Source organism: Nansenia antarctica (assembly GCF_963989245.1).
Source record: "Nansenia antarctica genome assembly, chromosome: 1".
In the NCBI taxonomy this organism is placed as follows: domain Eukaryota; kingdom Metazoa; phylum Chordata; class Actinopteri; order Argentiniformes; family Microstomatidae; genus Nansenia; species Nansenia antarctica.
In genome coordinates this window covers 27,166,703-27,179,202 of record NC_137674.1, presented here as the reverse complement: position 1 = coordinate 27,179,202, position 12,500 = coordinate 27,166,703, and the positions used below count along the sequence as shown (strand labels likewise).

The window sequence follows — 12,500 nt, the reverse complement described above, 5'->3', positions numbered from 1 at the left end:
ACACACACACACACACAGTCACACACACAGGAACACACAGACAAGCACACAAGGCAGGCAGGCACGCACACATAGGCAGGCACACACAGGCACTCACACACACACAGGCACGCACACACACAGGCAGGCACACACAGGCAGGCACGCACACAACACACACACAGGCACGCACACACACACACACACACACACACACAGGCACGCACACACACACACACACAGGCACGGACACACAACCCACACACTCTCTCATTCTCTGCCAGGTTAATATGCTTGAGGTCACAGATGGATCAAAGGAATTGAGTCAGATGTTGATGTTTGCTGGCAGGAAGAGAACACTCCACCATCTCTGACTCTCACACACACACACACACACACACACACACTCAGTGCACACTGTGTGTGTGTGTGTGTGTGTGTGTGTGTGTGTGTGTATGTGGTAGTCTCTCTCCAAAGCCCTGTAGTCCGATCATCTTCCTCTTCCTCTGAACTTTACCTACACTCAATTGAAGGTTATCTCTCTACTCACAGACACACACAGACACACACACACACCAGCCCACACCAGCCCACACCAGCCCAGCCCAGCCCAGCCCAGCCTCGAGGTCTCTCGTCTGGGCTGAGAGCTCCAGCTGTGCCCCTCCTCTCCACCAGACACGACCTGGCGATCACCTGCTTCTCCATGGCAACAAACGCATTCCAGATCACCGGCTTGCTGAACCTACATTCAACTGAAGTTTATCAGGTTACACACACACCGACACAGACACACACACACACACACACACAGACACATACAGACACACGCGCACGCACACACACACACACACACACACACACACACACACACACACACACACACACACACAGTGAGTTGAATATAAATCCTAATTCTACTTTAATTAATCAACAGTTTGATTTCTGAAAAGAGCACTTGACTTCTGATTATTCTGTTCTGGAGTCCCTGACTAAAACAAGTGTGTGTGTGTGAGAGAGGTTGAGGTTTAGACAGAACACAAACTACAACTGCTGTCATGGAGAGCACTGGAACACCCTGTCACATGACACCTAGGGGGGCGGTCTCACAGGCGGAGCTTAAAGGAAGTCAGGAGGAGGATGAACAAACACATCAGTCAGTCAGTCTTCAGACGTAAACACAGTCAGACATCAGACGTAAACACAGTGTCAGACATCATCAGACGTAAACACAGTCAGACATCAGACGTAAACACAGCATCAGACATCAGACGTAAACACAGTCAGACATCAGACGTAAACACAGCATCAGACATTAGAAGTAAACACAGCATCAGACATCAGACGTAAACACAGCGTCAGACATCAGACGTAAACACAGCATCAGACATCAGACGTAAACACAGCATCAGACATCAGACGTAAACACAGTCAGACATCAGACGTAAACACAGTCAGACATCATCAGACGTAAACACAGCATCAGACATCAGACGTAAACACAGTCAGACATCAGACGTAAACACAGTCAGACATCAGACGTAAACACAGTCAGACATCAGACGTAAACACAGTCAGACATCAGACGTAAACACAGTCAGACATCATCAGACATAAACACAGCATCTGACATCAGACGTAAACACAGTCAGACATCAGACGTAATCACAGTCAGACATCATCAGACGTAAACACAGTCAGACATCAGACGTAAACACAGCATCAGACATCATCAGACGTAAACACAGTGTCAGACATCAGGGGGCCATTCCACTAAAGGTGGCTTAGTATATCGGCGATTGAAATAAATGCGGCGATCAGGCAACTCGGGATTGGAATTCAAGCCTCAGGTGATTCCTCGAACGAGGATCAGGCTTGTGTGATGAGTGTTCACAGAACACCGGCTTACAAATCTTCGATATGGGCGCGTGCACGCAGACATAAAGAGCCCCGAAGAGTCGATCTGTCGAAATGAAGATACTCCACTCTGCAGGGGTACTACATTTGCGCAGCATTCCGAATTATTGATCTTTATGAAGACGGAAAAATAAGATGTAAAATAGTGCAAGGCGAGGGAAATGGTTTGGCAAGAAATTGCTGACCGATTAAATGCGTAGGTCATACTAGCCCCAGTTATTGTTATATGTTCATATTTTAATTAATGAATATTACTACTGTGGCTACAAACCGTCATATCGCCGCAATGGCCTAGTGGTATCGACCGCTGCCATAGGATTTATTCGTCATTTTTAGACGGTGGTTCGAATCCCTCTTCGGACACACTTTTTACTGCATTTCGTTGTCTGAATCTAATTTAAAATCTCATCTAAAAAAGTATGTAGGCTATAAAATTATGGTGCAGGCTAATTTACAAGAACTGACACGATTACAATGGTGTTTGAAGCCTTTGCATGAAATCTTCGGTTAAATGTAAAAAAAAAAAAAAACACTTAGTCAAGTCTCGAACACGGAACCTTTGGAACTCTAGTTGGCTGCCTTAACCACTGCGCCAGCCAGACCGCTGTGATGACAGCAATGCAAGTTGATACAATATTTTTTTTTTTACACTTTTATTTATTGATCTATCGATCTATCTATCACACTTTCAAAATATCAACTTATCTATCACACAATCAAACTATCTATCGATCGATCACACTTTCAAAATATCAAATTATCTATCTATCACACAGTCAACCTATCCATCTATCTATCTCGTGTGAAGTGGGAACTAATATTTCCTAAAAGAGGAACTGTCGGGATGTAGTTTCCGCCTGTGAGCCTTTTTTGACGCGCGTCTTACTTTAGCCAGTGTTTTAGCCTGGTCGCGACCAGGCTAATTATATCCGACTCAGAAGGAGCTCAACCAAGCAGCGAATTATTTGAGCCACATTGATGGAACCAAACGCAAGCTAACATTATCGAGGCTTAGAACTTTATCGAGGCTTAGAAGATATTAGTGGAATGGGCCCCAGACGTAAACACAGCGTCAGACATCAGACGTAAACACAGCATCAGACATCATCAGACGTAAACACAGTCAGACATCATCAGACGTAAACACAGTCAGACATCATCAGACGTAAACACAGCATCAGACATCATCAGACGTAAACACAGCATCAGACATCATCAGACGTAAACACAGCATCAGACATCATCAGAAGTAAACACAGTCAGACATCATCAGACGTAAACACAGTGTCAGACATCAGACGTAAGCACAGTGTCAGACATCAGACGTAAACACAGCGTCAGACATCAGACGTAAACACAGCGTCAGACATCAGACGTAAACACAGCGTCAGACATCAGACGTAAACACAGCGTCAGACATCAGACGTAAACACAGCGCCAGACGTAAACACAGCGTCAGACATCAGACGTAAACACAGCGTCACACACACACACACACACACACACACACACACACACACACACACACACACACAACTATGTAGTCCAGGGCCCTAATTCGGGATAATTTCAGTTTGAGTTCCGTTCCATGAATGTGGCTCAAATAATTCGCTGCTTGGCTGCTATGCTCCAGCTATGCAACCAATCCTTCGGAACAAACCTGGTAGCGATCAGGTTTACGGTCTGGTTTAAGTAAGATGTGTGTCAAAAATGTCTCACAGGCTGAAACTAAAATCCCGTACGACAGTTCCCGTCAAGTGTCTTTTTGGAAATATTAGTTCCCACCTTTTACGAGATACTGTAGATAGATCATTTTATATTTTGATAGATAGTTTGATAGTGTGCTAGATAGACAGACAGACAGACAGACAGATAGACAGATAGACAGATAGACAGATAGATAGATAGATAGATAGATAGATAGATAGATAGATAGATAGACAGATGGACAGATAGATGGACAAAATGGTGTAAAAAGATAGGTATGTGTATCAGCTTGCATCTAAATTAGCAGTGCGGTGTGTTTGGCACAGGGGTTAAGGCAGCCAGTCTGCAATCAGAAGGTTGCTGGTTTAATCCTTGCCTCAGGTGAGAGGGGTTGATTTTGACACTTAAAAGACGCCTTCAGGCAAATCGATTTACAATAAATACATTTGTCTAAGTAAGTGAATCATCTATCCATCAGTAATCATAAGAAATAATAATATATGCCAAATCCAGGTTCCAGTTACAATGGTAGAAGAACATAATTTACTAGACGTGACTACACCATTGTCGTCATGTCAGTTCTCCAATAAATGAGCCTACACCATAATTTTAAACATACATTTTTAGATTAGATTCAACGTATGGCAGAGTACAAGCATCAGACAACGAAATGCAGTAAAAAGTGTATGTCAGAAGTGGGATTCGAACCCCCGTCTTAAAAATAAGACTATACACTGACAGCAGCGGCTGATACCACTCTGCCATCTTGGGATCTGGTAATTCACAGCCTGCTGCTGATATCACCACAGTAGTGAATGTTAATTTAATACAAAATGAACATAAAACAATAAGTAGGGGCTAGTATGACGTACGCTTTTAATCTGTCAGCAATTTCTTGCCAAACCATTTCCCGCGCCTTGTTAATTGCGGCAGTATTGCACTTTTTTACATCTTATTTTTCGTCTTCATAAAGATCAATAAGTAGTAGCGCTGCGCTGTCACTTTCCAGTGTAGTATCTTCTTTTCGACAGTCGGCTCTTCTGGGCTCCTTCTACTTGCAGGCCCGCGCCCAAATCGAGAATTTTCAATTTGGGCTTGCGTGAACACTGATGACACAAGCCTGATTCTCATTCGAGGAATCACTTAAGGCTTGAATCCCAATCGAGAGTTGCCTGAACGAGGCTTTCCTTTTAATTGCAAATATACTAATCAAGATACTACGTGGAATACCCCCCAGGGGGGTAATTCCATCAACGTCACTAAAGGAAAATCCAGGCTTATTTTTTATAACTCTCGCAATCAAAATAAGCCTGGATTTACCTTTAGCGACGCTGATGGAATTACTCCCCTGGACTACATAGTTGAGTGTGTGTGTGTGTGTGTGTGTGTGTGTGTGTGTGTGTGTGTTAATCCTGTACCTGTAGTCTAAAATGACTGCCCTCTGTGGTGTCCCAACCTGAGGTTACACCTCCATCTAAAGTAGCAGTCGGGGTCAAGGCTCCTGAATTTGTATTTATTATTTATTTTAATCATCATCATCACTTTTTAGTATTTTAATATAATAACTATAACTATAGCCATCTTTTTAATCCACTTTTATATCATGATCTCACTTTTTTTATTTTTTATATACTGTACATGGCTGGCCCAGTGTTGTTGTCTGTCCTTTATGTTGTGTTGTGTTGTTATGTGTGGTTTTTAGTGGAGTGGCGCGGCAAAACGAATTTCCCCACGGGGATAAATAAAGTATCTTTGAATTGAATTGAATTGAATCAACATGCACACGCACGCACACGCACACACACACACACGCGCACACACACACGCGCGCACGCACGCACGCACGCACACACACACACACACACACACACACACACACACACACACACACGCACACACGCACACACGCAGGTGTCAACACGTGTCTCTGCATGTCTTGCAGACATTTCTTCTGGGAAGTCAGCCCACCACCTCAAGACTGAGCTGCTCTTCCTCCCAGAGAAAGCCTGCGCCTCTTCGATAATTCTTCCTCTACAACAGCGGTGTCAGATTTAAACTAACTGAGGACCAGGCTGAGGTTTGTGAATAGAATCTGGGGCCTGACATTTAGTACAATGATATTGAAGAAATATAAGTAGGCTAGTAACTGTATTACATTTTTAAAAATATTGCATGGATGCACGGATGATCAAATAACCATGAAATATGATGCTTTTTCCATGTTTGTGGGTAATTCTTACCGGCAAAACTGATTAATAAAGCAAAATAGCATTTATCAAGTGCTGAACAATGTTTTTGTATAAAATGATTACTGCACAATTGCATTTGCATCTCACTAGCCTACTTTTGTTTGTAACAAAATAACAAAGCCCGTCTTTGTTACTAGCATTTGCATCACATCACTATTGTCTTTAATAAAACAACAAATAAGGTCTTTGTTACCAGCAAAACTGATTAATGAAGCCAAATAGTATTTGTTCTGAACAATGATTTTCTATAAAATGATAACTGCACAGTTAAGCAAAACACATTTGGATCACAGTACTTTTGTCTTTAACAAAACAACAAATAAGGTCAAAATAGTCAAGGCAACAAGTCATATCTCGTTTGTATGGCTTACTTTGGAAACTTGAATACAACAATAGGGCCTATAATGCCAAGTCTAAGCAAAATAGGCGTTGCGCTTTTTAGTTCAGCAAAAAGTAAAAGAATTAAAACGCAACCTTCAACAACAAAACATTTTTACTCGCTTAAACAGACCGTGTGAAACTGCTGTGAATGCAAGCTTTATAATAGTGGAGGACATAGCCAAAGCATGTAAGCCGTTCACAGAGGGAGAGTTTATTCAACATTTCATTGAAAAGGTATGCGATGTTGTATGCCCCGACAAGAAGCAGGCATTTGCAAATATCAGCATGTCCCGAAATACCGTGGCTAGCTGGGTGAATGAGCTGGCCTCCGAATTACAGATCCAGATCAAAACTAAAGCCAAGGAATTTGTTTCGTATTCGTTGGCTGCAGATGAGAGTACAAACAGGACGGACACTGCCCACCTTTCCATATTCATCCGGGGGGGGGGGGGGGGGGGGTGCTCAGTTTTCCGTCACTGAGGAACTTTTGGATATAAAAGCGATTCACAGGACAACGACTGGACAGGACATTTTCACACAAGTGGAGCGGTGGCCTTTATTAAATTCTCGGATAAAAGCTTGTGGAGCGTGGTAGCGCCTCCTGTGTTTTAATGTTGTATTGTCATGGATGTAAATTTAAACACCACTGCATGGGCCACATTAACATTTGTGTCCGAATTTATTGGTGGGCCGCGTCTGGCCTGCGGGCCTTGTAACTGACATGTAACGTGCTCTACAACATCAGAAGGATACGTCCATTCCTCATCAGAGAAGCAGCACAACTCTTGGACAAACACTTGTCACCTCCCGCCTTGACTACTACAACAAACTCCTGGCCGAGCTCCCTGCCTCCGCCATCGGACCTCTGCAGCTCATCCAGAATACTGCTGCCCGTCTGGTGTCCAATCTCCCCAAGTTCACCCATGTCACCCCTCTCCTTCTCACCCTGCACTGGCTCCCGGTAACAACTTGCATCAGATCAAGACCCTGGTGCTCGCCTACCAGGCGGCAAAGGGAACAAGCAAGCAACGGTCAGCCCACAAACACCTCCCCGTTCACTCCGCTCTTCCACCTCTGCTGGCTGACTGGCACCACCGCCTCTACGCGGCTGCAGCAGTCACGCTACCCGGTCACGGCTTTTCACCACTCTGACGCCCCGCTGGTGGAACGAGCTTCCCACTGCTGTCAGGACTGCAGAGTCACTGTATCTTCCACCGTAGACTGAAGACCTCCATCACTTCAGGCTACACCTTAACCCCCCCAGGCTACACCTTAACCCCCCCGCGTCCAGATGACGACCTCGCCGTCTGATTGATCCTTTGATGTTCCACAGCCTGATCTCTGCCCCGCCTCTTTGTTCTCTAATCGCCACGGAAACAAAGGCCAGCTACTGCAGCACAGCAGGGACGATAAACACACACACACATACACACACACACACAATGTCTCTTTGCCTTCCTGTCTCTCTCTCTCTCTCTCTCTCTCAGCCTCCCTCAGCCCCCCCCAGCTTCCCTCAGCCTCCCCCCAGCTTCCCTCAGCCTCCCCCCAGCCTCTCTCAGCCTCCCCCAGCCTCTCTCAGCCTCCCCCAGCCTCTCTCAGCCTCCCCCAGCCTCTCAGCCTCCCCCAGCCTCCCTCAGCCCCTCTCAGCCTCCCCCAGCCTCCCCCAGCCTCCCTCAGCCCCTCTCAGCCTCCCCCAGCTTCCCTCAGCCTCCCCCCTGCCTTTCACAGCTTCCCTCAGCTTCCCTTAGCCTCTCTCAGCCCCCCCCCCAGCCTCCCCCAGCCTCCCTCAGCCTCCCCCAGCCTCTAGAGAGAGGGCGGTCTCCTCTGGACCGTCCCTGCCAGAGACTGCAGCTGCCTTAATGTGATCATTCATCAGACAATTAGCTTTAATATGAAGAGTACGCCCTGGCTTTTAGACCGCACACTCTCACTCTCACTAATGTGCACCCTCACACGCACGCACGCACGCACACACACACGCACACACACACACACTTACTCTCACTAATGTGCACCCTCACATGCACGCACGCACACACACACACACACACACACACTCTTACTCTCACTAATGTTCACCCTCACACGCACGCACGCACGTACGCACGTACGCACACACAGACACACACCCTTTTAAAAACAAGTTTCTGCACTATGCTGCTAGGAGGGATATCTAATGTCTCTCCAGGTTCTACTGTGTTCTAGATGGTTCTATTGGGTTCCCCTGTGTTCTAGATGGTTCTACTGTGTTCTCCTGTGTTCTAGATGATTCTGGGTTCTAAACAGCAGCAGGTAAACAACACGTCGCCGTCATCCCTCCTCCTCAGAGGCTCGATCTCTATTAGGACACCTGCAGACGTGTGTGTGTGTGTGTGTGTGTGTGTGAGTGTGTGTCTGTCTATCATATCATAACTCTACCGATGCTCCAGAGTTTAGGACACAAACAGCAATATGTTCACTGTCAATATTACCACCGCTGCTGTAGCTGATACACACACACACACACACACACACACACACACACACACACACACACACACACACTCCTGGCAGCTTCACCCTGGTTCTTGTAACAACACCACCTGCCCAGCGGGGGATCCGCCCCCTGAGCCAATGAGAGCCATGGAGCGAGCAGAGGGCAGCCAATCAGATGCAGCGGCTGGCAGCACTCACCGTTCACACAGTCGTACACATCACAGCATCGCCCGGGGGAACCGTCGCCACGGGAGACAACCTGGGGTGAGCTCCCCGCCGAGCATGATGGGAAACTACACAGCCCCGGCAAACACTCACATCTGAATAAAGAGATGGGGGGGGGGGGGGGGGGGGGTGAGTAATGTTTCTTCAAATCAATTTAAATCATTGTGGATGGCAAGAGGGGAGGGGGGGGGTGTTACCTGGTGGGGAGGGGGGAGGGGGGTGTTACCTTGTGGGGAGGGGGGAGGGGGGTGTTACCTGGTGGGGAGGGGGGAGGTGGGTGTTACCTGGTGGGGAGGGGGGGTGTTACCTGGTGGGGAGGGGGAAGGGGGGTGTTACCTGGTGGGGAGGGGGAAGGGGGAGGTGGGTGTTACCTGGTGGGGAGGGGGGTGTTACCTGGTGGGGAGGGGGAGGGGGGGTGTTACCTGGTGGGGAGGGGGGGTGTTACCTGGTGGGGAGGGGGGAGGTGGGTGTTACCTGGTAGGGAGGGGGGAGGGGGGTGTTACCTGGTGGGGAGGGGGGAGGTTACCTGGTGGGGAGGGGGAGGGGGGGTGTTACCTGGTGGGGAGGGGGGTGTTACCTGGTGGGGAGGGGGAAGGGGGGTGTTACCTGGTGGGGAGGGGGGTGTTACCTGGTGGGGAGGGGGGAGGGGGGTGTTACCTGGTAGGGAGGGGGGAGGTTACCTGGTGGGGAGGGGGGGTGTTACCTGGTGGGGAGGGGGGAGGGGGGTGTTACCTGGTTACGAGGGGGGTGTTACCTGGTGGGGAGGGGGGAGGGGTGAGGTTACCTGGTGGGGAGGGGGGAGGGGGGGTGTTACCTGGTGGGGAGGGGGGAGGTGGGTGTTACCTGGTGGGGAGGGGGGTGTTACCTGGTGGGGAGGGGGAGGGGGGGTGTTACCTGGTGGGGAGGGGGGGTGTTACCTGGTGGGGAGGGGGGGTGTTACCTGGTGGGGAGGGGGGAGGGGGGTGTTACCTGGTTACGAGGGGGGTGTTACCTGGTGGGGAGGGGGGAGGGGTGAGGTTACCTGGTGGGGAGGGGGGAGGGGGGGTGTTACCTGGTGGGGAGGGGGAAGGGGGGTGTTACCTGGTGGGAAGGGGGGTGTTACCTGGTGGGGAGGGGGGAGGGGGGTGTTACCTGGTGGGGAGGGGGAGGGGTGAGGTTACCTGGTGGGGAGGGGGAGGGGGGGTGTTACCTGGTGGGGAGGGGGGTGTTACCTGGTGGGGAGGGAGGAGGTTACCTGGTGGGGAGGGGGGGTGTTACCTGGTGGGGAGGGGGGGTGTTACCTGGTAGGGAGGGGGGAGGGGGGTGTTACCTGGTGGGGAGGGGGGAGGTTACCTGGTGGGGAGGGGGGTGTTACCTGGTGGGGAGGGGGGAGGGGGGGTGTTACCTGGTGGGGAGGGGGGTGTTACCTGGTGGGGAGGGGGGGTGTTACCTGGTGGGGAGGGGGGGTGTTACCTGGTGGGGAGGGGGGGTGTTACCTGGTGGGGAGGGGGGGTGTTACCTGGTAGGGAGGGGGGAGGGGGGTGTTACCTGGTGGGGAGGGGGGAGGTTACCTGGTGGGGAGGGGGGAGGTTACCTGGTGGGGAGGGGGGTGTTACCTGGTGGGGAGGGGGGAGGGGGGGTGTTACCTGGTGGGGAGGGGGGAGGGGGGTGTTACCTGGTGGGGAGGGGGGGTGTTACCTGGTGGGGAGGGGGGAGTTACCTGGTGGGGAGGGGGGAGGGGGGTGTTACCTGGTGGGGAGGGGGGGAGTTACCTGGTGGGGAGGGGGGAGTTACCTGGTGGGGAGGGGGGAGGTTACCTGGTGGGGAGGGGGGGTGTTATCTGGTGGGGAGGGGGGTGTTACCTGGTGGGGAGGGGCGAGGGGGGTGTTACCTGGTGGGGAGGGTACAGCAGCCATCAGCCGTCAGCCGCACCTGCGTCTCGTAGCTGTCAGCTGGACACTCCACCTGCTGGACCGGAGGACACTCCACCTTACTGCAGTCCACACTGAACACTGCAGGGGGGGGAGAGACAGCCATGAGGGGAGGAGAGACAGCCATGAGGGGAGGAGACACAGCCATGAGGGGGGGAGAGACAGCCATGAGGGGAGGAGAGACAGCCATGAGGGGAGGAGTCACAGCCATGAGGGGGGGAGAGACAGCCATGAGGGGAGGAGAGACAGCCATGAGGGGAGGAGTCACAGCCATGAGGGGAGGAGACACAGCCATGAGGGGAGGATAGACAGCCATGAGGGGAGGAGTCATAGCCATGAGGGGGGGAGAGACAGCCATGAGGGGAGGAGAGACAGCCATGAGGGGAGGAGTCACAGCCATGAGGGGAGGAGACACAGCCATGAGGGGAGGAGTCACAGCCATGAGGGGAGGAGTCATAGCCATGAGGGGGGGAGAGACAGCCATGAGGGGAGGATAGACAGCCATGAGGGGAGGAGTCACAGCCATGAGGGGAGGATAGACAGCCATGAGGGGAGGAGACACAGCCATGAGGGGAGGAGTCACAGCCATGAGGGGAGGATAGACAGCCATGAGGGGAGGAGACACAGCCATGAGGGGAGGAGTCACAGCCATGAGGGGAGGAGACACAGCCATGAGGGGAGGAGTCACAGCCATGAGGGGAGGAGACACAGCCATGAGGGGAGGAGTCACAGCCATGAGGGGAGGAGACACAGCCATGAGGGGAGGAGACACAGCCATGAGGGGAGGAGACACAGCCATGAGGGGAGGAGTCACAGCCATGAGGGGAGGAGACACAGCCATGAGGGGAGGAGTCACAGCCATGAGGGGAGGATAGACAGCCATGAGGGGAGGAGTCACAGCCATGAGGGGAGGAGTCACAGCCATGAACACAACAGAAGGGAGGAGACATGACACACATGCAGCGTCTAGTGTGTAGGGGCTAGTCAGGGTTTCTACAAGTTTCAACAAGTCAAATGTAAGACCTTCTAGACCTCTTTGAATATCATTTTAGACCTATTCGCGACACCATATGATAGCTTTGTCATCCTCGAGGTGATGAAATTAAGGATTCCACTGCCATACAGACAAGAAAGGAAGCGAATTGGCATTTTTTTGGTTCCAGCTTGATTCATTTCCGCGTAAATAGATGTGGTCGGACTGCTTCCCTTGCAGGATCTAATTTCTAAGACCTAGCACCTCATTTTTAGACTGAGTTTTAGACCTTTTTAGGCCTTGGATTGGATTGCTGGAGTTTAGACTTTAAGACTTTTTAAGACCAGCGCGGGAACCCTGGCTAGAGTGTAGGGGCTAGTGTGTAGGGGGGGGGCAAGCTCTCTCTCCATAGATCAGTACCAAGAAGCTCTCCTGGTTGAGGACTCCTCACCTGGTTTGCATTCGTACAGGTCGCAGCATTCCCCAGGCTTGCCGGAGCCCTTGGACACCAGGATGTTGAGGTAGCCGGGCTGGCAGACCTTCCTGAGGCAGCCGGCCGGGCGGCACACGCAGCGGCTGGGCAGCGGGCAGCACTCGCCCGGGGGGGCGTAGCCCTCGATCAGCACAGAGTCCTCCAGGCAGCGGGGGGAGAACTGGACCTCACACCGGGCCTTTGAGCAGTCCGGA

General features: G+C 50.9%; 1 protein-coding gene across 1 annotated transcript in view; it reads right to left on the bottom strand.

Moving 5' to 3' along the window:
- crim1 (cysteine rich transmembrane BMP regulator 1 (chordin-like)) overlaps nucleotides 1–12,500 on the bottom strand; it is a gene marked incomplete at both ends in the record, with an annotated part of 71,261 nt that overhangs the window by 28,840 nt on the left and 29,921 nt on the right. The window contains 3 exons of the mRNA XM_080546479.1: nucleotides 8,904–9,025; nucleotides 10,801–10,921; nucleotides 12,265–12,500. The exon at nucleotides 12,265–12,500 is cut by the window's right edge and continues 7 nt beyond it. Coding sequence (XP_080402605.1) covers nucleotides 8,904–9,025; nucleotides 10,801–10,921; nucleotides 12,265–12,500 — 479 coding nt within the window. The remainder of the gene's footprint in view (nucleotides 1–8,903; nucleotides 9,026–10,800; nucleotides 10,922–12,264) is intronic.